This window comes from Halyomorpha halys, unplaced genomic scaffold (assembly GCF_000696795.3).
Source record: "Halyomorpha halys isolate HHAL.00 unplaced genomic scaffold, Hhal_1.1 Scaffold480.1, whole genome shotgun sequence".
In the NCBI taxonomy this organism is placed as follows: domain Eukaryota; kingdom Metazoa; phylum Arthropoda; class Insecta; order Hemiptera; family Pentatomidae; genus Halyomorpha; species Halyomorpha halys.
Window position 1 is genome coordinate 535,212 of NW_027116427.1, and position 27,742 is coordinate 562,953.

The window sequence follows — 27,742 nt, forward strand, 5'->3', positions numbered from 1 at the left end:
CTACCTCTTCCCCTTGTACCCTAATCCTCCGTACCCCATACATCTGCCATCGCCCAGTTTAGGGCCCTGCCACGAACGACAATAGAGCCCAGACGAGGTGCCTGATTTATTGTGGCCCACCGGTAGCCGCCTGCGTTTTTTTTAGAACAGAAGGGGCATTACGTAAAAGGAAACCCCACCGCTACCCCGGAGGAGGGTTATTCATGAGCTTCTCTTTACAAAAAGGAGCAGTTAACTTTATATATTACATTCTGTATTAGTTTTCTTTCCCGAGAAATTGTTTTTTTTTTTTTCAATAAAACTAAAGCATTCGGTCATAAAATAAGATAATAAAAAAACCTTTCACAATCCTCGTTAATTATAAAGTTTTTCTTAAACCTGGAGTCACTTTAAATTCGATATGTACTAAGAGAAACTCCGCTGGAGAACCACGACGAAGGCCTGAAGTTCAAAAATAAATAACTTTTGTTGTATTTTTGCAGACCGCAACCCATCTCCTCAAAAAATTCTTATCTATGATATCAGCCCTAAACAATTCCATGAAGACACTGAATTCCAATCAGTTTCGGATATCATATTATATTGATATCGAATATATAATAGTATTGTGATAAGTTGCCGATAATAAAATTTAAAAAATAGTGAAGGATAGAAATTATTAATAAATTCTACAACGAAAAATATGTTTATTTTAACCGTTAAAAGAAATATATTAATAAAATATGATACTATTTTGATTTATATAGATACAAATATGAATCTACATAATTTTTTTTTATTTATTTATTGTAAACTGTACAAAAAAAACAAATACGACGTAATCCAAGTAATCTTGATATTCTCCAACTGACTTATACTAAAGAAGTCCTAAAATTAGTTTCTGAAGTTATTCCATCGTTTCCCTTATTTTTTTTTTTTTTTTTTTTGTTATTTGGGCTGGTATGATCTATATTCCAACTACATATTGCTGAGTTAAACATGTGAAGGAATACACCGAAGGAAAGTTATTAGGTAATCGTGAAAGTGGAAAACTCGATCTGAATGTTTCCGGTTAGTGGCCGTGTAAACATTACGGCAACTAGTTGAGACCTAACTGGGAACATGAGGGTCGGCCTACAATCTAAGTGGCAGAGTATACGAAACAAGCTTCCACAATTTGGAAACTAAATCACCATTATCGCAAAACTTGTTCGAAGGTCTGTTTTAATCGCTTACTTTTAGAAATAATTTATTAAAACCATTTATGGGCTACACTGTTCCTTAAATAGGGAAACATCTAGCGGTTGAGCGTGCCTTGAAAAAAATCACCTCATTTTACAACTGTTGTTCTAACAACAGTAATTCGCTACATGACCGTTCATGGGTCGTAGCGGGTCACATTATTATTAATATAAAACCACATACGGCCAGTTTCTCAAACGTTTAAGTTTAACTAAACTTCAGATTGGTATAATCTTCAGTTTAAACCGAACGTGTGATTGTTTCAGAGGGTGAACTAGCAAGTAGTAGAACTAAGTTAAGATGAAATTTAACCTAAACTGATATGACAACCCAAGATTTGCAATAGCTATGTTTCAACGACCACTTTTTACTGTATACTAATACTACAACCTATACTTGAGTCTTTGAAACATACCTCTACATAGCTTTAGTTTTAGAAAAAGTATATCATATTGAAAAATTAAATAATGAATTGTAGATAGTTGACCGTAGATTATTAATTGGAGATGGTTGGGAGGTGCGGTCAGCAAAATAAACATAAATAAACAATCGGCATGAATAAATATATATTTTTTATTCATGTTCTTTTTACTGGCATGAATAAATAATATTTTATTAATTTATGTTCTTTTTGCTGAGATGAATAAATATTTTTTTGTTTATTTATGTTATTTTTAGTGACCGCACCCCCCGACTGTCTCCTCCAATTAAAAAATGAAATAAATATACATACATATATAACAGTAGAAAGAAGAATTAAGATATTTGAAAGGAAAGACCTCCGTAAAATTACAAGAGCTATCCGGAATCCATTTTATGAAAGCAAGGAGGTTAAAATAGGCGCGACATATGGCTCGAAGCAATCCATCAGGACGCCTCTAAACAATAATGAATGTCAATCAAGTAGGCCAGAGGCATAAAACCACACAGGAGGCGAAAAACCAAATAGATACACAGAATCGAAAGAGGTGAAAGAGCTGCATGCAACAAACTGGAAAGCAGAAACCCAAGACAGGGAGGCGTGGAGATCTGCAAGGTCTGTATAGACAAGAAAGACTTACGCAAAAATAAACATCTGACTATATTTTTTTATTTAATCTTAATAAGACACATTTTAACAATTTAAAAACTTGGAGAAATCCAATCCTTACAGTCCAAAATCCTTAATGCTCCTTACTTTGTCACAAATCAAGTCATCCATCAGGACCTCAATGTTCTATATGTTGCCGATTTGGCCAGAACCAGATACCATTCCTTCCATAATAAACTTCTCAACCACCCAAATCCACTTGTTTCTAACCTGGCTTATCCTTCATTACCCAATAATCCTCCTAAGCGTCTGAAAAGAAGATAGCCTCGAGATCTTCTCCTCTAGAAATGTTATTGGAGTTCTATCAGAGGGTAGATTCTCCACATGTTTGTATCATGTCACTATGTCACCTACAGCAAATTTACTTGTTGTATATATGTGTATACAGTCGTAAATAACAATAAATAAATTATTAAAAAAAACTTGGAGCAAGAGTGTGAAAAACCACAATTTTGAAGAATATTAGTTATTATTCTTGTACAAATTCTTTCTCTAAAAAGATATTTACTGTGTTATTTTTCGAACACCATAATTTCATAACCGACAAAATTCACCCATAAGTATTACACAACATGAAATATATAAAACATTAAATAAGAATTATAGAATTTTCGAAACTGCACTACTGAAAAATTTAAATCAATTACTGACTTATAAATAAGTTAACCGACACAATAAACAGAGATTATAACTGCTTCGGCCAAAAATCTCGATAATGTTTGATGCTCACTGGAGAGACGACGAAGCTTTGAGGTCACACAGCGCACCATTACAGCGTGAGCACTTGGGCTTTCACTTCTGACGCCTCGCAAGATGTGTCCTCAACGATAATATTCAATATTGAGGATGTCATAGCAGAGCGCGATGGGGTGAGGTTCGATTCCCACCTGGCTCAGTCAATATTTACCTCGCGGCTGCACTGAGAAATGAATCTTAACATCCCCACTCTGGGGGATGAACAGGTCATTGATAAAAAAAAAAAATAATAATGCTGAATAGTAAAATGATATCCATCTTATTAAAAAAAATAAATAAAAAAATTACTAGATAAAATTATCAGTCCTAATCAGTCACCATTAGCGATAAGAAAAGGTTTGTCTAATTGACAAGGTCTAAGTAACAATAACCGAAGACTTTATTAGAGCCATTAATAATCACAAGATAAGAATTAGAAATGGTTAATACTAAGAACTATTTGCAACATTAAATGGTTAATACTAAGAACTATTTCCAATATTAAACAATCCGCAATTAGATCCCCTGTCGTTAGAAATCAAAATATAATGGAATACAGTTTAATTTATAAATGTTTCGATTTTTATAAAACCTTAATTCTTTTTCTTTTGAGAAATTTATATATTTTTTTTTCTTCTTTATTCATTTTGCCATCTGAAAAACGTTTCAGCCTCTTCAGCCCATTATCAAGTTCTTAAATGAAAATATTTACAATTAAAATACAGTTATAATCAACAAATTTTGCATTGTATTTTAATAAAAACATTTGTGATACATTCACATATAAATAATTTAATATATAACTATATATACATCCAGTTAAATAATTTATAACCATTTACAAATCTTAGATGTTTTGAGATTAATTCAAATTTCCTGGTTATGATTCATATTTTTTCCTTATATTACTATTAGTTTGTGGATATATATCATGTTATTTAAAAAAAAAATTGTATGTAATTAAAATTGAATATTAGTGCTATTTTTAATCCTTATTTTTTCTTTTTTAGTAGAGTTGTTATGTAAAATGTTTTGTCTAAAAAAAAAAATGTTTTTACAATCAAAATTCTATTTTTATAATCAGTGATTATTAATATTCACTATATTTATAAATAATACTATATTATATGAGGACTTATATTCAGTTTGGAATATATAAAAAAATCGTTTCCATTAAGAAGACAAATTAATCGTAAGGTAAACAAAAAAATTAGAATAATAACTATTTTATAGACATTTGGCTTAATCTCAAAACATTTTGGGTTTGTAAATGGTTATAAATTAGTGAAGTGGTTGTATATATACTTATGTATTAAATTATTTAAATGTAGATCGCTAAAACATTTTTTAATTAAAATGCAATGTCAAAGTTGTTGATTTGTAAATAATTTTATTTTAGAACTTGATAATGGGCAGAAAAGCTCAAAACGTTGTTCGGATGATAAAAAGAATAAAATGTATAAATTCCTATAAAGAATAAAGGCTTAACAAAAAAATTGGAACTTGAAGTAGCATGAAAACGTAAAATCCTTGATGTCCCCTATTACGTTACAAATAAATTCACTCACAAAGACCTTAACATCCCATTCGTTGCAGATTTGGCCCAAAACAGATATGCGTCATTTCATTCCGAACTCCTTACCCATTCTAAACCATTAGATCTTAATCTCTCATCCTTAACAATCCCTGATAATCCTCCGAGGCGTCTGAAAAGAAGAAGGCCACGGGACCTTCTAATTTAAATTAATCCTTGAAGTACCACCAATGGGTTGGTTCCTTCCCAAGATTTTCAAGTGTAAATGAAATATTCCACATATTTACATATTGTATTTATTATTTTGTACAATTGCAAATTACATAAAACAAATAAATAAATAAAAAATAAGTGGCAAAGTTACAACTGATTATTTATATTTAAAATTTTTTTTCCCTACAATTTGCAATATAGAACTTAAAGATCTTAATCCGCGCGACTGAGTCTTCTTAAAAACATAATTACTAACAGGAACATAGGTCAACAGGTAGTAGTAACAAATTTGTTGTTACCGACCATGGTTTCTATGGTTTTAACCATAGGTAAACCCCTTTGGGGCCGATTCGGCACTGTACCAACCCAAGCCTGCTTTAAGGACAGTGACCAATTTTTCAAAAATAGATATATTGACTTTTGAAAGAACATATTTTATATACTAAAATAGGAAGGCAATGTATTACCGTGGTGCATAATAAAGAAAATGCAGTTTTGAAACGAGCGAGGATTAATTTTAACTGTATATATATATATATATATATATAGCATGTACACGGTTCGAAAATGGTGTCATTTATCATTAGGGACAGTATAGACATCGTCGGGAAGCAGTAACGCTAGCGTGAAAAAACGCAACGCTGTAGCAAATTTGGGATTATACGGGTTAGAGCAGTAGTATACCAGATCGTTTCATGCTGCTCTTTACAAACAAATGGAAGGTCCCTGGGAAACATTTATATAGTTGTTTGTGTATTGCTTTATTTTATTTTTATATATAGATAAGTAATTTTAGTAAGTATTTATTCAAATTATGAAGATGGTCAGGGGTGTGGTCGCAAGTTAACAACTATTCATTTGCTGACGCTTCATCCCACTTTGTAGAGCTTCATCAGGGCTGTTTTCAGTTGAGATCTTTCGAAAAAGTACACTCAGCCACGATGAGTATAGTTGTTATATAATCATAGTTATTTTGGTTTTCTTGTGATCGCACCCGAGACCATCTTCATTATTTTATTTTTAGTAATATTATAATAATTTTAATTATATTATTCCTAAGCCGCAATAATTTTTATAATAAGCCTTGAAATAAAATCGCCAGCTGTTATGCCATTAAAGCTAATATCCTCCACTCTTCTCACCTACTTCATTTTATTCTTCATTGAGCCTTCTTGATCCAGTTTCTAATATTTTCCTATTACAGTCTAACACTAAAAGGAAACCACTGCAACTTGGTAGAAATAAATATCTTGAGCGAAATATTAACCAATATTTCATTATTATCACCATAAAGAATTTTATTACAATTTCGAGATTTTTTTTTTAATACCTAACCCCTTCTGGTCATTTCTGACATACAGGGGAGGGGGAAGTATCGAAAAGTAACCACCCTATTTTGACCATTGTGGGAGGATCAAGTTTTTATTATACCCGCAGTACTTCCTTATCCGGCGTCGTAGCGGTACAGATTAACTGTTTAAACTTAAATTTTAGTAATAAAATATAAAAATATTCTTTTATTATGATTGTAGGACGATGTTCAGAGTGGCGATCGAACAAGGTACACAAATTAGTTAAATATTAGTTCTTTATTTCTCTTTCCTACAACTAGTGACATACGGTCATATTTATACATAGATCATTGCATTTGTATATCCACTTTAAAGGTATGATACATCGTAACTGAAAAAAAAACAGCCCTCAACCATCTTCTCCACATATAAGAGGAAATTATATAGGTATCCTACAGAATGAAGGCTAACACAGAAAGATATCTCAACAACGAAAAGTTGAGAACGAAGAGTTTTGTTATCTTTACTTTTATGTAACTTTAGAAATTATAAAGTAATCCCACTTTGAATTTGTGAAAAAAAAAAATGGATATTTCATATGAATTACGACAGTGGTTGTGAAGTGCCTTCGTGTAGACGGACTGAAGCCCAGAGAATACTTGTGGTAGTGTCACTTTAAAATGTAAAAAATAAAGAATACTGCTTGAAAAAAAATAATTAAGTTATTGCTAATTATATATTTTGTACAATAGTAGTAGATATAAAGGATTTTCCAACATTTATAAATATTTCTTGATTATATAAAAGTTTTTAGTTATCACATAATACATTCTTTTACATATAAGATGGAAAAATAAAATTGGGTCGTTTGTTTATGTTAACTGATGAAGAACGAATTAAATTACTGTAATACAATTTGAGCAACGAGTAGCACAATTTAATGAGCAGTTGTATAATGGAGGTTAGGCCGACAGAGGTACCTCCTAATTAAATATAATCTTTTCACTTTCCCCTAATTAAATTTTTAAAAATAAAATAATTTGTATATAAAAAAATATAAAAGTCGGATTGCAACTCTCTTAGGCCTCATGAGAATTATACTATAAAATTATAAAAAGATAATGATTAAGACTTCGCGAACCAGAAAGTTCGATCCCGATAACTCCAGTTATTCTCCATAGACATTTGACGCCCCTCCGAACCCAAACCAATAAAATCAGTCTTACAGTAATCCTCCTATCTACGTTTCGATCTATGCCTCGGTTCAGTTTTTATTAAAATTTTAGGAATCCATTCGTTAGTAAGAACCACAACTTTACACGTCCATCTTATTCGCCGTAAATTTCTGAACTGAAAAATAAAACGAATCATTCAATTTACTTACACAGTGGTTACTTTTTCTTATCATTTCAGAAAGTTGATAAATATATAAACCTTAAAATCAAGTAGACATAATTCGGAACGGTAGCTCAGTAGTAAGGAACTGTGCAACTTCACTGTAGCCCTGAGTCAGCCCTGTGGGTTCGGGAGTCCACCCAGCCTTAATTGGATAAAAATCAAGCGGTGGAGGGTGTTTCTTACCAAATCACCTCATTACACAACCGTAGATCTAGTAACAGTACTTCCTAACAAAGTATTGTAAGGAATATGACCCTTCATGTGTTGTAGCAAATTTTCTATAATACATATACATACATCTTCAAATAATTAAAAAACGCTATTATAATTTAAAATAATTTATATAATTTTTTCTTCAATATATCTTATTGACTAGAATAGAATAAAAAATGTCTATTGTTAGTTTTATTTCAAAAAGAAGAAAGAAATTCCTGTGAATTATTGTCGTTAAAAAAAAGACCGTTGTTTTACCACTTAACAATGAAGGCACAGTCAACAATGCAAACATTTATCTTTTAAAGTCTTTTTTAAGCATTCGATTATTTTTTTTAATAAACAAAGGAAAGAATTCATTTTTTTTTTCATCAAAACAATTTTATTTTAAAATCAATGATGTTCATTAGTAGTACAACGAGAGCTCCTTATTACATAATATTCATGCAATCTTAGGGAAATATTATTTTTTTCTGTAATTATTTTCCAAATAAACTGTACATTTTACTAAATTTATATTAAAATTATTGAATAAAATAGCTATACTAGACAGTTTTATCCTGAATGTTTTAAATAATATTTTACAGAAAAAAATATATTTTGAGCCTTTTTATATCAACAATGAAATAAATAATCAATACGCTAAAATATTGAGAATAACAAATTTGACTTTAAGAAATGTGATAACATTATTTCTTAACCTTACATTTTTACGTGTTTTAAAAATACGTACGACCTTGTAGTAAAAGTAACTTTTTTTTTTTTTATCGAACTGTTATTTTTATTTTTTGCAGTTTTAAAATAGAAAAAAAAAATTAAACTTGCCCATAGGAAAGATGTAGGCGTATCTCATTCCAACTGATAAGGATACAAATAACAATTTCCTAATCTTAGAGTAGAAGAAATAAATTAATTGTTGAAATTTCATCACGATTATAAATAGAATATATTTTTAATTGAGGACGTATATAATCAGAAATTGATAAATAAAAACATTAAAAATAATGAAATTTATGATATTGCAACTATTATAAAATATTAAGTAAGCATTGATACTTTAATTGATTTCAGTAAGCATTATGGAAGTACTGATTCAATTTTATCATAACCTAAAATTAAAAAAGATAAATAATTATACACAAATATAAAACAATAAGAAATAAAATAATTAATAATCATAATTTGACAAAGTATTGAAAAAATGAAGAACAACTTGACATTTTATCAGTGCATGATACTTAAACATATGATAAGCATGTCAATTATTTTCATGTCAAAAGATAAGTCCAACATCTATTAAATTAAATCAATTCTTATTATAAGGTCTGTAAACATATATTAGTATTTCTTTCTTCTTTAATATATAAATTATAAAAAAAAAAAAATGATAGAAAAGTGAGGTGTTATATAAATCATAAATGAGAAATAACGATATTCAAATATTTTAGTAACAAATAAGTGTAAAATATTTTATAATTTATAATCTTGCTTTACTAAACAAAGTTCTCAGAAATAAAGTCACTTAACCCTGTTTTGGTAAGGGGGACCTGAACAAATTGATTAGTTCCATCGAAACTACTACATGATGGAATTTCTTAATTAAAGAAGGCAATACTACTCAAGTATATTATACAAGTAGAACCAAAATAGGCATTGCATATATATTTAGATAAATATATAATAAATAAATTTAATTATTTCTTTATAGTAGTTCAAATTAAAAATTATGTTAAGTGGTGAGTCACCGTTGGCAATTGGGGGCAATTTTTTTTTTTTGCCCTTTTATAGTAGTCATCCAAGTTTTAATGACATATCATAATTTGACATTATCAATACAGAAAGAAAAAAATATGTTGACTACATAATTGTGAAAACAATTATGTATTTAATGTTTGATTAATAAAGTAATATATGGGAAAGTGAATTAATTATTTATGAGCTAATGATTAAAAAAGCAACAGTTATTTCAAATGGAGAGGATATTATTGGGAGGTGATTTCATAGAACCGGCGGCCATTGTTTTATGGCGGCTTGATAAAAGGAACGCTAGCTCAGCTCAAATCATTCTCCTCACGAACGGGATCGCCCTACGGGTACAGGCGACTCCTGACAACCAACTTGCCCAAGATCGATTCTCACAGTAGAAGATGCTACAATTACACCTTTTAAGACTGACACACCCCATTCAATCCAACTAAGGCTTCTGCTATTGGAATAATTCTATCAAATTTCCTCCAATAAATCTCTATAGATATGGTTAGATAATACTTATTACTTACGAAAAAGTCAGCCACCTGATCTAGATGAGTGTTTAATCCCCACTTTGGACCGCACAACAAGAGCACTAGAACCCTCCGACCAACTACAACCAGACTACACCAAAGGCTTAGTGGAGCCAACTGAGAAGGGCGTGGAGCAATAATAGTTCTCATACCGACCGTTCTCAGCGCCACCTTCCCTCCCGCTCAATATACAATCGTTTAAAAACTCAATCTCTTATTTTTTTTTTTATTGCTCTACTATGTTTTAAGTTATCAGTAATAAACCATTATCGAAAATCAATGACTATCATTAATTAAAATTAAATCTATCATTGATCTTAATCGAAATAGAATGATGTTAATACTATAAATTATTTTTATTTATTGTATAGTATTGATAAGTTCTAGGTTATGATAGTAGTAGATCTTATTTTCAAAGAAACATTTGTAATAATGGATAAAAGTGAAAAAAGTTAACAATATTTAGGCATAATAAAATTTTAATGAAATTTTATAAAATGAGGTGAAAATAATTTACCATAGATATTTAAGAGATGGTCACAGGTCTGATGAAGACCTGAAAATTAGTTCGAAACGTCGGCAAAAATAAATAATCCTTTTGTTTATTTGTATTTTTTCTACTGAGCATCTTCTCCTCTCAAATTTTATAAAAGGAGAATGGTCCAGTTATGGTAAAAATAACTTAAAAAAAAATTATTATAAACCAATGTTTCACCCCCCGGTTTCAGGTATTATCAGAGCTAAAAAAGATTACAAACCACTAAAATAGTAATAAAAAGTAAGAGTATATAACATGAAATAAAAGTACACTATCAATGTTATATATTTTGTTTTAATTCAATAATGTTTTAGGTTTTTTTTTTCCTTTAGGTTTGTTTTACCATAATGTAAAATAGAGAAGTTTTTAAGCATAATTAGTATCAGGAAAATTTTTATTGTATAAGGTGGTATCCTAAAACAATAAATAAATATTATATATATAAATAAATGAAGAACATGGTCAGGGTTGCGGTAAAAAAATAGTTAACTATTTCTTATCGGACATTTCGCCACACTTTATAGAGCTTCTGCAGGGCTAAAAAAGGTTTAAAAAAAACTAAAAATATTTTGACATAGTAAGATAATAGGATAAAAAAAGGTAAATTAAGATTGGAGGGATTATGTTACTATGTCAAAATGTTTTTAGTTGTTTTTGTATCTTTTTAGTCCTCATGAAGTTCTAAAAAGTGGGGCGCAACATCAGAAAATAAATAGTTGTAACTATTTTTGTTCTTTTTTGACCACAACCCTGACCATCATTTTCTTCATTATTTAATATGGTAGATATAGTACATTTTATATTTAAGCAAAAAAAATATGTTTAAAAAAAACCTGAGGTGTGGTTATATATGATTATGTGAAAATTTATATAAAAGTAAATGAAGTGGATTAAAGAAAATAAAATATAATTTACATTATTCATTTTTACATGAGATTTTTTTTATTTTATGGTATATGTTCTTTTACTTTCTTATATTCTTTTAGTTGTTTGTATCTTTTTTAGCTCTGATGAAGCCCTGCAACGTGGGGCGAAACATTGGTTCATAATAAATAGTTTTATTACTAAGTTCTTTGTACCGCACCCAGAATATCTTCCTTTTATATACTACACACCAGACTACAATACTATAAACAATGAATCAATGATCTAATGAAAGTTTAATGAATATCAAATCTTCAGCATTAAAAATGCTTGGTATCATTTCTATAAGGTTATAATGATTAATTATAAGGTTCAGTAAAGACTTCTGCAATATAAATATTGTAAAATATTTATAATCTACTTTTCTTTTCCCTAATCTCAAATTTTCAACTGTAGGGTTGCCTCCCCATTATTTATATCACTTTTTTAAAAATTAAGGTAAAAAAACTTCCAAGATGAATATAATCTATTCTATATTTTTCATCATACAACCTTTTCGGGACAATTGTCCCATATTCATGCACCTTTACAATCCACATATTTTTCATATTTTCAATTTCACTATTTAATCATGTCATCTATATAATCTTGGTTGAAAATTGTTTTTTGTTAATAATCATTATTGAAAAACAATTTTCAACTATGATTATATAGATGACACAATTTCAATAGGGAAATTAAGAATATGACAAATATGTGGATTGTAAATGTGCATGAATATAGGACAATTGTCCCGAAACATTGTACAATAAAAAATATAAAATAGATTATATTTATCTTAGAAGTTTTTTCACCTCAACAATTTAAAAAAATTAATATAATCAAACTTCCTGAAATGAAAATCGAGAATATTTATATCACATTTCAGCATTAGAAAATATCCCTGCTCAAATTTTTATATGTTAATTGGAAATTAATCACAATTATGCTCATTATCTGATATTGTTGAAACAATTGAATTGTGAATCTCTTGAAACTCGCAGAGCAAAGAGTGATCAGGTATTCCTACAGTAGTTAAATTTTAAAATTAACTGCCCGGAACTTTTAAAAATAATTAATTTTTATATATTTGTTGTTACAAATATTACAGACCTTTAATTTTCCTTTTCCTTCAAATTATTATACATATTATTCCTCTATTAACAAAATTTAAAGGTAAGAAAACGATGTTGATTGTGATATGTTTTTATATTCCTTATTTGCTTCTAAACAAAAAATAAAATCATAGGTTGATTTTTAATCAGTTATTAATTAATCTGTAATATAATTATTAATATTTATTAAATAAATCAATTTTATATTCAAATCCGTCTCAACACTTTATTTATTCATTTGTCCAACGTTTCGGCCTTTCTAGCCATCTTCAGGGACATCTAATTATTTAACAGCTTATATTACATCTTCATTTTTAAACATTTACAATAACATTATTATTTACTATATAATATAACATACCTTCAATACAAAAATCCTTCTCACATTAATTTATATTTTCTATTTGCAGGCTATTGTTATTGTAAATGTTTAAAAATGAAGATGTAATATAAGCTGTTAAATATTTAGATGTCCCTGAAGATGGCTAGAAAGGCCGAAACGTTGGACTAATGAATAAATAAAGTGTTGAGACGGATTTGGATATAAAATTGATTTATTTAATAAATATTACCTTGTCTCAAAAAATTTTGAAATAATATAATTAAATTATTAATTTTTCTGTAATGCAAACATTTTTAATAGATTAATTATGTTTCTTATATTATTTATGTTAGAAGAAGATAGTTGACCATATGAAGTAGAATGGTACTACCATACCTATATGTTTATATTTATTAATAAATTACTAGTAACTTTTTTTCACTCTACCTACATGTGTACTTCCTTATATTGCTGTTATTATTTCTTTTTATTACTTTATAAAGATAACAATTTTTTTGAAATGTTTTATTTTAATGTTCACTTAATTCTAAAATGTTTGTATCTTATTATTCTTTCATTTAGCCCTGACAAAGCCCCGCAAAATGGGGTGAAACGTTGGTTAACAATAAATAGTTTTCTTTTACTATTTTGATACCTACATATATTATTTATGGTTTTAAAAATTTAGATTTATATTCAATTTATGTTTCTTAAGGAATTTAAAGATTTTATTTCTCTATTATATAAAAAATTATTCAGTGATCACCGTTTAATGTTTTGATGAATGGAATATGGTCCGGGTGCGATAAAAAGAAACTCAAATAGTAGAATTATACTATTTTATTGAGCCAACGTTTTGTCCCACATTGTAGGGCTTCGTCAGGGCTAAAAAAGATACAAACACTATAGTTACAAAAAGAAAAAACATAAATGTAAAAACTTTACTTTTCCTTTGTTTTTCTATGTTTTTTTTTGTTTTTTTTAATATTTCTTCTCCCCCTATTATGTATATTACCATTTATTGTTCACCTAATTTAAATACTTTTTTACTATGTTTACTTTACTTTACAAATTATTTTCGTTATTGTGGCATAACTGTCCCCACTCCTCCCATTACCAACGGTCACTTTGATTTTGACTGCCGTCAAAACAGGTATGCATTCTGTCTCATCATTTGATTTGTATTTTTTTTTCTTTCTTTTTTCATCTCTCTATTTGTACTTTCTTTAATATTTCTTCTCTTATCTATCTGTTACTATTACCTTTTTCATTTACTATTTATAACTTTTAATTTTTCTTATTATATCTTACGTTTTTACATTTGATACCCCTGCTTTTTATAGTGTTTGTATCTTTTTTAGCCATGACGAAGCCCTGCAACGTGGGGCCAAAGATTGGCTCAATAAAATAGTATAATTCTACTATTTGAGTTTTTTTTTACCGCACCTGGACCATATTCCATTCATCTATACACACGGTCAATCAATAATCTTCCGTTTAATGTTTTATTTTACTCTCTAAGCAAATTGAAAATTTAAATCTTGAACAGTTAGAAAAACTTCGAACTAGACGACCAGTTGAAAACTTTAAGTCTGAACAGTTAGTAAAGAAAGGAAGCACAAAGTATTTATATTTATTACATTTTCTTGAAAATATACGAAGTAGAATGATAAAAGGTAAAGAACATTAAAATAACGATGTTAATTATTTATAACAAAATTTGGTTATTTTTTTTTTTTTTTAATGAAAACTATACTGATAGATTGTAAAATAGAATTAAATTGTGCAATGTTTTTTGCATATATTCTTTGTTGAAACTAATTTATATCCTAATAGTTTTCAACTATTAAAGTATATATTGTTGCAATATAAAGTATAAAGTATTAAAGTATTAAACAATATAAAGTATATATTGTTATAGATAAGCTGCTAATCCTGAAATGTTACATTATAATCAAGATTTTAAAAACTGAGAAGAGTTGAATTTTTTCCTCTAAATAATATACTTAGTATTTAATATTATAACAATGGAAAAATAATTTTAAAAATTTAATTATCGAACACGTAATATCAGACCATAATTTAAAAAGTATCGACAAATGGATCCTTGATCAATTTGATGCGGATGTAGAAAGTCAATAATAAAGCTCAATTGAATCTAATTAAAATCAATTGCTATCTGATATTGATAACGCCAAAGGAACTAAAATCTATTCTTTAATAACATTACACTATAAGTAAAATTTAAGTTGTTTTTTTTCTATTTTTTAATTGAAATGGAACATCAATTTATTTTAAATATTGAGTAACTGTTATTTTAGGTGAAGAAAAATAAATATTTACATATTTAATCTCTACTTGATAAAGTTTTATTAATAAGATAATTTTTATTTCAAATTTTACATTTTTTTAATGTGTATTATATATTTTTATCTTTTATTAAATAAAATAAAATAAATTCCACTGCTATCAGGAACAGAACAGAGACACTGACAATTAAATATGTATTGAATAAAATGAAATTATGTATGTCTATATATAATTATGTATATATTGTTAAGAATATTATAAACAATATTAAAATGGTTGATTAATATTAATAGTGTGAAGAGAACATAATTATTTTAATGATATATGAAAAATTATGTATTTTCTATGCAAAAAGTCATAATTTATTTGATATATTTTAATTAAGAATAATTCACTATTTATAAATAATTCTTGAGCAATGGAGGATTATAAGACGTTTTTATTGACATAATGATGCATTTTGTGGATGGATAACATTTATTTAATCATTTTTAAGTGAAATAACTGCTTTTAGTTAAATATTTTGAATGAATGACTGAATGAAAAAATAATTTTATTCTGGGACATATGTCCCCTAAGAATAAATACATGGTTCATACATTAAGATTTTTGTCTGGCAAGCATTTACAATGCTTGAATAATTGAACATATATAATTCAATTGAATAATTGAATAATTTTTGTTAAGAAGCTGGGACAATGGAGTCTACATAAAAAATATGCTGATTGCAACTGACAATATCTTGCGACAGTGAAAATTTATGAAACCCATTATTTTGCACATGCAAGGTAGATTAAGTTTTAAAGGTTTAAAAATTAATAAATAATTATTTTTTAAAAAAAAATCATCAGTGAACATCAATCCAAATCCAACCACAAGTATTGTATGAAAATTATGATCAATAAACTGCTCTCTTACTGTGGAAGAGAAGAAAGAAAACAAAATTTTATAAATAAATTTAATTGAAACTAATTTAAAACAATATACATATATATGTATGTATAGTTGACCGTAAAAATTGATATATAGGGAGATGGTCAGGGTTGCGGTCAATAGAGAAACAAAAATAGTTGTAAACTATTTTTGTTTCACTATTGACCGCAACCCTGACCATCTCCCTATATATAAAACAATATACCTATTAAAGTAAACTCTACTTTAATAAGATCATATCAATTCATAAGTAAAACTCAACGTTATACCTAACAAAATAGTAGAACAACCTCTCTGTAATTTTCATTATGCATAAAAGGAATAAGAAAAAACATTATCACAAAAGATTTCAATATAATTTTATCATTTAGTGTTAACTTTGATGACATCAAACTGAATAGTCCAACCGAAAACACATATTTTCATTCAGTATCATATTCTTCGGACGTCTCGCCTTCATAGGATCCTGCCTAGAGAACAAGGTAAATATATTTTGTATTTAGCATATTATAATATATATTTTAAATATTATTGTGCAGAAAAAACTAAAAAACTGCAAAATTGTAGAAAAACCTCAAAGCATGCATTTTTTGTGCTACATAAAATTATGTGAATGTATTTTCTATGATTTGAATTTCTGCTGTGGTTTGAAGCTAGGGAACAAAAATTCACTCTCTAGTTAAAAATTATACTTTTTCTTAAGAAATTTTTTAAATAGTTTAATGAAGAACTTTTTATTTGTCAGACTATTATTATAAAGATCTTAAGAGAATTTTTATGGTAAAAGTCCTTTTGAGAACTTTTTTATAACAATTTTTTTTTTTTTTTTTAATAATTTATTTATTGATATTTACAACTGTATACACATATATATATACAACAAGTAAATTTGCTGTAGGTGACATAGTAACATGATAAAAACATGTGGAGAATCTACCCACTGATAGAACTCCAATAACATTTCTAGAGAAGAAGATCTCGAGGCCATCTTCTTTTCAGACGCCTAGGTAACAATTTTTAAAGTCCTTTTGAGAACTTTATTGTAAAAATTTTTATATAAGAAAATTTCTTTAAAGAACTTTTTGGTTAATTAAGACCATCCTACTTAAAAGATTTTTAATTTTTTTTACTAATACTGCTGTGTTTTGAATAAATGGAATTCATTTTTTGAATGGAATCAAATTTTTCTATCAACCGATGTTTCAAAGTACTCCTCTGTTCTCAAGCCCTTTATTTCCTAATACAGCAGTCTGTATATTGGATAATTATGATCTGTCTTCTATGTCATTAACAATCCATCCCATCCATCCTTATCACACTGGTACTTGAAAAATAAGACATTAAGGACCGATATATAGGAATGCCAACACATATATCATGAAGAAAAAACAAAACTTCTCCTTGATTTTTTTTTTTTTCTACTACTTATCTACCTTGTTTACATTAATTACTTTTGAAAGACCATAAGGCATATTTTTTTAGAAGTATTTTTGGATTTCCCTAATCTAAATTTTCCATGATCTTACAGGCTATCCTAGCCGAGGCACATTCTTCACACAGAACACATCCTATCATCCATTTTTTTATTGCAAGTCCTTCTTGTTCAACATTGTCTTCTTCGGGCTCATTCCTAGGCCACCTTCCTACAGGCATATTTTTTTAAAATGCCCAAATCACTTTTTAAAAAATTGCTGTTCTAATGCCAATAATCTATTTCCATAACTACTATGTCATAAAATAGTAGATTTATTTATTTATTTAAATATCACTAATAGTAAAATGCATAGTATTTTCATAAAACTTAACTTAAAACTAGTTATCTCCATGTAATACAAGTTGCATAAACTAAGTATTTTAACATTCATAAAATTTCAGTGAACTAAAGGAAATTTGAAGATCACTGTTGCAGCCAACATATAATAACAATTATGGTTGTTATTATGTTAAAAAAAAAAAATTCTACTCTTGGTTGTTAATATTTATACTGCAGATGTACAAATGACATTGTTTGTAAATACTTGAGCGTCTTTTCTCACTACATAGTCTTAATAAACAGCAGTCTGGCCATGTCATTGTAATTGCTTTTCGCCACAGCGGGCAGTCTACAACCGAAGAGGGCTCATCCTCCATGAGGACAAGACAGGTGGACCTACCCTCTTTCGAACCTACATGCACGAGGACATAAAAAACCTACCCATAAAAGGGGCCCCATCCATCACCCACAGTGATAAATAGACAATATTTTTTCTTTGTTAAACCTTAATTTTAATTATAGTAATAGTTTGGTTAAGTTATTTTTTTCTAATTTGTATTTTTGTATATATTTCGTTTTCAAATGCTTTAATTTTATTATGTTCAATTATTTATAATACAACAATAACAAAATTTGAAAGTTCGTTTCTTCTATATTCTTTAGTCTTCACGGTTGGACTAGCAAAGGTTCCTTTTGAACCTCTACCCGCCGTAACAATCACTGATTTTATCCAATATAATAGAATCTGCATTCAAGCAATGAAATACACAGTTATGACGTTGATAGAATGATAAATTAAAATCAATAATAATAATTACAAATAAAAATATTGCATAAACTCACTGAAGAACCGAATCCTCTGGATCCTCCTCTAGATCTACCATGAGGTGTTCCTGAATACATAAAATTAAAAAATGAAATTTTAAAACAAAAAATTATTTTAAATTAAAGTTTTGTAATGTTTACCTTCAAAAGCTGGTTGCCTTCCTTTTATTCCGCAGTACAAGTTAACTAATGTGTTAGTAAAATGGTCTGAAAAGATAACAAAAGAGGATCAAGTAAAGTTCAAATAAACAAGGTATATTATAATATTAAAATAAAAAAATAATTGAAAACTAAAAAGACAAAATCATTTTTTTTTTTGGTACCAGTAATCAAAACTTTGCACAACATAGACAGTCAAGAATAGAATTTCTCGAAAAGATTCTTTGTTGTTTGTTTATTTTGGTTTGAATTCTCTATGTATTCAAGTACTGGCAAAAGTATCAATCGATGTCTGATGAAGAACATTAAAAGATGTCATAACCCATTTTCTCTGAGTAAATAAGCCTCTAAGCTCGATAAGTGGGGTATCAGTTATCGGTGTAAATCCATAACATGATCACTACCTAAATACTTTATGTTACTGTCATTACATCACTGAAAACCTGTTTTCTCTTTTTTCTAAGAAAGAAAATTTATAAAATAAAAACTAGTTACATTTGGAAGAATTTCTTTTTTTTTAAATATTTTTTATTTATTGATAGATATTACAATCTGCCACACAGTTGTGAGCAATAGGTAATAGTGATGAATGATCACATTCATACTAAAATAAGAATAAAAATAAATAAATGAATGAAAAAAAAAAAATCTCTCCTATACATATATACAAACAGAAGGATAAACATAATCAAACTATGTGTATGAAAAAAATAAATAAATAAAATAACATAATGATAAAATAATATAATCTTTAGTCACATTTACACTCTTATATACAATATTTACACAATCGACCTGAGGATCCCTGAGCCCACTCTATCCCCCACGTGTGAGGGGTAGAGCAGAGCCCAAAAGATCCCAGCGCATCCCTCTCTCCGCATCACTGGTAGTGAGCCAGTGGAGGCTGAGCAAGTGCGCTAAAGTGGAAGAAAATAAAATTATTCCTCAATTTAACAACAAAAAGTTTAAAAAAAAAAAAAAAAGGCTCAAGTACACATTTTAAAATTCTCATTAATAAACCATATCAAAATCAAATTTGTTAAAAAATATAGCATACCCTTTCTATCTGGATCACTGCTGAAAAAAAAAAAAGATAAAAATTATTAAACAGTAAGATCTATTGATAAGGCAATACATATATTTCATTATTTTTATATTTATTTTTCAATTTAAAAAAAAGTTTTTTGCAAAACTAAGATTTGATAATGACTTTTTTATATCTGAAACATATAATATCTAGATATAAAAAATTAAACAATTAAATTTTAATATTTAGTAGGAGTGGTTAGCTCAATGGTAAGGCATTGGGATATTAACTTCAAGGACCCGGGTTCGAATCTGGTTGTGGCAGATAATAATTTCTGATTCACTGCAGCGTAAGTTAACCTTATGGGTTCAGGAGCCCTCTGAGATTCACCCAACCTCACCAAAGTGGGTACCATTAATTGAGTACAAATCTGGCTGGCGATTTATTTTATCATCGAGTAGAAATTAGTTGAATGGAATCAGGAAGATTGTTGATGTAGATGGAGAAAAGGAATGAAGAGGAAGCAATAAAAAAAAAAATTAAGTTAGGTTTCAAAATTGCGCTACTCACTCCCTTTTTTTTAACAAAAACTTTTGTTATTATAATGCAGCACTGAGTTTATTATAAACTTTTATTGATTCCGACCAAATCACCTCCTTGCACAACTGTAAGTCTAGTAACAGTACTTATTTACAAAGTATTGCACCCCTGACCCTTCATGGATTGTAGCAGTAGAGATTTAATTTGAACAGATGCAAAAAGTTCAAAAATTATCATTTTTTTTTTTAAGAATTACTTTGAAAATGGAGAACAAAAAAAAATTACAAAACCATAATAAACATAATCCTAAACCTCAAAAAAATATCTAATGATAAAAAATTAAAATTAACCCCAAAGAAAAATTGATACTCTATAAATCAGTTCTAAAACCTATCATAACATAAGCCTATCCTGTATGGAGCTTGATTATTTAACCATCTTTAAAAAATTGTAAGTATTCCAAAACATATTCCTAAGAATTATAAACAACTATTCATATTATAAAAGGATGACTAAGATACATTCAGAATTATGTATAATCAATCAAACATGAATTTTTATACAAATTTACTTGTAATTTTTTTCTAAACATTTTAAAACCTTCAATAACTGAAAAAGGAAATTAGATTATAAATTTTATTTGTTATATTTCAAAACTTGGATTTTATTTTTTGACATTTATTTTTTATCAAAATGTAAAACCTAGTTTATAATTAACAAGCAGCAAAGAAAAATTAATTGTATAAATGTATATATCAAAGCAATGAAATAATTATCATGTGTACTAATATTTATAAAATAAAAACTTTAAAATATTAAATTAAAAAAATTCTAGTGATGAAACATTTCACCATGATAAAACATAACTCTAAATTGAAAAAAAATTTCTAATGACTTTTTTTTTTTTACTCTTTTAAGAACATTTCAAAACTGTGTACTAATACAATGAAAACACTGCTATTGATTTGAAAAATTAAAATAATGGTAAATACATAAACAATTTGTTTAACCTATTCCCTGATATTTAAATAATCTAAATTATAATTCAAATAAAAAATATTATTTTTATTACCTGTGCCTCGAGCGAATACATGTAATGCAACACCTTACCAAGCAAAAGGCAATTAATATTGCAACTATTACAAGAACTGCTATTATCAACCATGGTAGAAAGCTGAAAGACCACGAAGAACAAACCGAATGAGAAGGCATGTCGACACATATCGATCTGTTACTTTCTTTAATATCTAACTTTATTATTTCAGTAGAAGCAAGCCCTAGAACAGGATAAAAATAGTAAAAGAAACATATCACATCATATTTCAACTATTATTATATTAAAAGGAGATGGCCCATGTTGTGGTCAAGAAAAATTAAAAATAATATCAATTATATATTGATGACTAAAATAAAAAGATACAGAATAGGTAAAACTAATGTAAGAGTATTGTAGGGGCACAGCTACAATATGCTGGTCACTGTTCTAGTTGCCACTAGAACCATTATGGGCCAACATGACGCGACCTAGTAGCTACGATGTGAACTACTATCAGTTTAAAAAACATTGTATATTTATATATGTTTAATTCTTGCAAAACTTAAATTTTACTATATGTATTATATTTCTAAATGTATTATTTGGATCAATAAATTGTAATATCCTCTTTTTTAATCAATAGCTGATATTTGTATATAAGTGATTTTAGTTATGTTTTTATTTTATGTATATCGTTTCAGTATTGTTTATTTGTTATTTTAAATCAAAAAGCAAGCTAACCAATTTTTATTGTTTAAAATAAATACGCTGTTCAAAACAAGGAAGATGGTGGTGCATGTCCTTCCGAAGTGTTCATTGAATTGTTTGTGTTGAGATAGATTGGAATTTTTCAACTTTTGTTGTTTCTATACAATAATTATAGAAAAAGAATAATCAAAGAAGAAATAGAAGAACAATTATCAATAAACTATTTACATCATAAATCATAGCAAATAAAGCAGAGTGATTGTACTACAATCGATTATTTTTGGATCAACCAGTGAACATTGAAGATAGAAGAGAGGAAACGGGTACTCTTGATTTGGTTGGCCTAGTGAGAGGACGTCCGTCGGCTAGAAGGGGAAGGAGGAAACCATTGTCAGGAGTTGGGATATAGCACCATCAACAAGAAGATATCAACAATTATCAGGGGAAGATGTGTAATTGGTTAGTTTTGTTTCTAACTGGAATTTATTGTATTTGTAAAATAGCTATTAATTAAGTTTAAGTGATATTAGTGGTAAAGTGTCGTCTGTTTCTGATTGCCTGGAAATCCGCCCTGAGAAAAGAGTCTATTATGTTATAAAATTTAAATAAAATTCTATCATCTATTCAATATTAAAGTTTTTAAAATTTGAGCCTAAGCTATAAAAATTACAAATAACTAAAGTAATTACTTTGCTATAAAAATAAAAAAGTAAGAAAATACATAAGAGTAATCTAAGATATGGCTAAAAATGTTATTTTAAATAAAAAAATGAAATTTGTAGATCCTATTTTTATTTTATTTTATTTACTTTGTTCATTTTTGTAAAAATGTTCACATATTTTAAATCATCTTTAGCTATACCTTAGTTTACTTTTATATCATGTTATCTGTCCTCTTACTTCGTTACATTATTTTAGATGTTTGCGTCTTATTTAGCTCAGCGAAACATTGGCTCACATTAAATATTTGTTATAATATAAGTTTAATTATAATTTGAATTTTTTTTTTACCGCACCCGGCAATCTAAGGTATGGCTAAAGATGACATAAAATATGTGAAAGTTTTTATAAAAATGAACAAAGTCAATAAAATAAAATAAAAATAGGATCTACAAATTTAATTTTTTTATAAACATTTTTAGCCATATCTTAGATTACTCTTATGTATTTTCTTACTATCTTATTTTTATAAAAAATTAATTACTTCAATTACTTGTAGCCCCGATGAAGCCATACAAAAAGGGGCGAAATGTTGGCTCACAATAAATAGTTTTAATTACTATTTGTGTTATTTTGACCAGACCTAGACCATCTTCCTTTTTGTATATAACACACAGCCAATCTACAATCTTCAAATTAAATGGTATTCCTTAATAAAATACTAAACTCTAGTTAAAACTTGGATATTTACCTCTTTGATTCATTGTTTCAACTACTCTCATAATACTTCCAAAACCGGGATACCAACGTTCTATTTCATGTAAGTGAGGGACAACCTGAAAAAAAGTGTAATGAAACTGATTGTTTACAAGATAAATGTGCTTTTGATATAACCATGTTTTACAGACAAACATGATTATGAAACAAATAATAATAACAGTCTTTATTTACATACATATGTACATTTATAATGGCATTATTTACATTTATATTTACATCTACTTTTCTTTATATATATATGTATATAGACCTTCCTTTTTAAAGGAGTAATAAACTCTTTAACAGGGACTATCCGTACTTTGGTTCACTGAGAGTTCCCTTATCTTCATCTTCCAGTATTTTCTGTCCTTGAATGAATGAAACAAATAGTCTATCACAAATAACTAATGGACTTCAAAATAAATGTATTAATAATTTGTCTAAAAAAGGTTTAGGTATGTTGTCTTTGGAGCACATTAGGACAAGAACCAGAACCATGAAAAAATTTATTTTCTGTGATATCAGCCGGGGATCAACTCAGGTGTTGGCAAACCCGCCTGGGCACACTCAGCCTTTATAAAGAAAATATCTGATCCTTCATTGAGTAAGTGGACAAACCTAAATGTTTTTTAATAATTTATTTATTTGTTTTTTATATACTTATTATTTTAACCTAAATGTTCATATGAGAAAATATTTATTACAAAAATACTTCATTGAATCTGATTTCTATTGTTATTTCTTCCAGCCCTCGTTAAGAGTGATATACGTTAGATACTTTAAAAATAAAAATGAGTGTTCTGTCTGACAAGATTATTGAAAACGGCATTCATACTGTTTTTGGCCAATATATTGTGTAACCTTACAATGGACTTAGTCCCAGGGTAATAAACTGTTTTTTATTTCATTTTACAATTTCAACTCTTTACCAAATAATATTTATTTTAATTAATTGATTTAATAAAAAATGAATTATTCAAAATTTCAAATTAATTAGTTAACTTTTAATTAACATTACTTATTCAGTTTGTTGCAGTGTATTACATTAAATGATTTATTAAATGAGGATCTAAAACTGTTTAATTTTTGTTATTGTTTTTATTTTCATCTAGATAAAAACTCTATTAAGTTTTCCATTATATTAATTATAGTTTGAATAAATTACATAGTATAAAAATATAAAATATTATAATTGGAGAAGTTTGTCGGGGGGTGCGGTACGCAAAGAACAACATAAATAAACAAAACCATATTTATTTATTTTATGCCGACGTTTCGACCTGAGTTTCAGGTCTTCATCAGGGCTATAGACACTTCATCTATAGCCCTGATGAAGACCTGAAACTCAGGTTGAAACGTCGGCATAAAATAAATAAATATGGTTTTGTTTATTTATGTTGTTCTTTGCTGACCGCACCCCCCGACAAACTTCTCCAATCATTAATCTACGGTCAACTATCTACACCTCATTATAAAATATTATATATTATATATAATTATATTACTTCTTTGAGGTTGGTTTTATTATTTAAATAAAAAAAAAATTTTATCCATATATGTCCTTAACACTCTTTATTGATATTTTAAATGTCCAATGTTTCGACCAACTTAGCTGTCCACAAGGACAGTCTTAACAATAAACTCACAGTTTCACATCTAACTATTTAACTTTTTTTTTGCAGGCTATTCTGCCCAGTCTAAAAAAAAGGCAATCTAATAATTTTAGCCAAATTAACCTATTTTATAAACCTGAGAATAACCTTTGATCAAACACTTTCCTGGAAAAATCATGTATCCAATATCTCCTGCCGTATCCTTTCAACTTTAAAACGTTTAAATTACCTCCATCACCTATTTCTATTTAAAACCCATAGGCTCCTAGTCACTGCTTTAATATTTCCCCACTTTGACTATTGCTGTACAGTATATGGAGGCGTCTCTGGGGATCTCAAGGCAAAATTAATACTTTTGATACATTGGTGTGTACGATTCATCTTCAAGATACCAAGAGTATCTGTTTCCCATTTTTATGCGCTGTTGAAATGGCTTTATCCTTCCTACCATCGTAAGTATTTCCTGGCATCCTTCATCCAATCCCACTGTCCTTCATAAATCTCCGAGCTCCTTCAATTCAAATCCTCTGTTCATTCCCACAATACCCGTTCCCGGTCTTCAGATTTGTACACAAGGGCCCACTGAACCGCTGCTTTCGATAGATTGTTCATTTTCCGATCCTCATCCCTATGGAACTCCATCCCTTCCATTATTCGTCGCTCCAATACATTCCCTACTTAAATCCTGCCTGTGCAATCATTTTTTATTCATTCAGAGCCCATAAAATTGTAAATAGATATAAATTATAGAATTTATATGTATATAAATTATTATATCGGTCTTAATTATTTTTACATCTTTTTTTTTATTAATAACTGATTAAAGTTTAAAAGTAACTTACAATTCTCTTTTATAATGACTATTTATTTACTTTGTATTTTTGTTTATGTATCTCTGAGGATTCTCAGCCGACATTTGTCTATCTTTCTGTATTACTCTAAAGGGACTCGTCCCAGAATAAATAGAGTATTATTATTATCATTTTGTCCCTTTTTCATTTAATTTTAAAACTTTTAATTATTATTTATCTAAGACTATTTTCACTCACTTCACAACAAACAAGGTAAGGAAGTGTCAGATTTAAGTAATTCGAATTTTTCGGTTATTTTTTAAATTTATATAAAATCAGGGTCGGGGGACATTGCAACCCCGAAGACATTGCGACTGCAATGCTGCCCCAGTCTATGCACCATGCAAGCTAGGACCTGGCCTGCCCCTACGATCACGCCAGAGTCTAGGACTTGCTGGCCAGCCCTTAATCGAAACAGACATACGTCTTTCTAACACCAGGCCAAGATTTCATGGTTTTCACCATTTTGCCAACAGCTGGACCTGGACGAGGAGAGTGAAGAAGACGTGACTGCGGCGGCGAAGATGTCACTCACCAGGTAAGCACCTAATTTCCACAATTCCTATGAGACCCATATTTTGTAATCATCTTATATAATCAACACACTAACACAATCTGCACCTCCAGGGATTAATATTTGGTCTTAAAAGAAATATAAGCATGTTCATTAATAGCCAGAAAAGTCTCACAATTTTCAGCCCCCCTTTTCCACACTGGTTTTAATTTAATTATACGTTTAAACATACACTCGGGATACCTGAAGTAGGAAATGACAGGTCCCGATGTATACAGGAATGTTAAATAATACTTTTGATAAGTGAGCGATAACTTTTATAAGGTAAATTATAATTAAGTGTTAAAATTAAAATTTTGAGACGTAAATTTATTGTTAAGATCGTCCTGGAGGATGGTCAAGCTAGCCAAAAAATTGGATATTTAAAATATTAATAAAGGGTGCTCGCATGGCTTAAACTTAAACGGATAAAATTCATTTAATTTAAATTATATATGATATATAATATATATGTTTGAGATTGTAATTTATGTTCTATTTGTACTTTTATAATGTACCATCTGCATACTATTTGTACTTACATGTATATGTAATTAGGTTCAACTAATATAAAAAATTTAACTACATTATCCATCTTATACCTGATAATCCTATTCAGGCTCCAGACATTCTACTCTAAAAATGTCATTGGAGTTCTATCAAGGGTAGATTCATGCCATTATATAACTAACATCAAATTTATTAGTTGTACTTGTATATATATCAATACGGTTGTTAATATTAATAAACAGATTTAAAAAAAAAATGTAATGAACATTAAAAAGAAAAATTAAACGTATAGAATAGGTACTTTTCTTAGCAAAGTTATGAATTACTTCTTAAAAGTTGATTTATTTAATAAAAAATTATAATTATTGTATTGTCAGAGGTAAAATTATATTTAGTTTGGATGCATGTTATTTTATTTTATTAAAAAAAAATTATATACGACTATATTGGTAGAAATTTCAAATATGGAATTTTATATAATAGTCCTGATTGATTTTTTGTACTTATTTTGCCCCAAAAGAGGGCAAAATTGGTTGGTTTCACATTAGACCTGCACAGAATAGCCTGGATATTTTAACATTTGATAAGAGGATGTAAAATTATATTTTAAGATATGCTAATTTATATTAATAATAATCTTTAAAATTTT

The 27,742-nt window shown here is 28.3% G+C and overlaps 2 protein-coding genes across 19 annotated transcripts in view; both read right to left on the minus strand.

The window, feature by feature from the left end:
• The window catches only part of hts (adducin 1-like protein hts), a 224,525-nt gene extending 214,400 nt beyond the window's left edge, over positions 1 to 10,125 (minus strand). For 15 of the 18 annotated variants that reach the window (XM_067053218.1, XM_014424843.3, XM_014424842.3 and 12 more), the window contains exon 1: positions 9,976 to 10,125. The gene's annotated coding sequence lies outside the window, so the exon portion shown is untranslated. The remainder of the gene's footprint in view (positions 1 to 9,975) is intronic. The other 3 variants (XM_014424833.3, XM_014424832.3, XM_014424836.3) reach the window with 2 other exon arrangements.
• A 6,290-nt stretch (positions 10,126 to 16,415) lies between these two features.
• LOC106683393 (uncharacterized) overlaps positions 16,416 to 27,742 on the minus strand; it is a 21,836-nt gene continuing 10,509 nt past the window's right edge. Inside the window, exons 6-11 of the mRNA XM_014424825.3 lie at positions 23,559 to 23,643; positions 21,476 to 21,680; positions 19,894 to 19,913; positions 18,819 to 18,884; positions 18,696 to 18,745; positions 16,416 to 16,569 (exon numbers count right to left, since the gene is read on the minus strand). Of these exons, the coding sequence (XP_014280311.2) occupies positions 16,522 to 16,569; positions 18,696 to 18,745; positions 18,819 to 18,884; positions 19,894 to 19,913; positions 21,476 to 21,680; positions 23,559 to 23,643 (474 nt within the window). The 3' untranslated portion in view covers positions 16,416 to 16,521. The remainder of the gene's footprint in view (positions 16,570 to 18,695; positions 18,746 to 18,818; positions 18,885 to 19,893; positions 19,914 to 21,475; positions 21,681 to 23,558; positions 23,644 to 27,742) is intronic.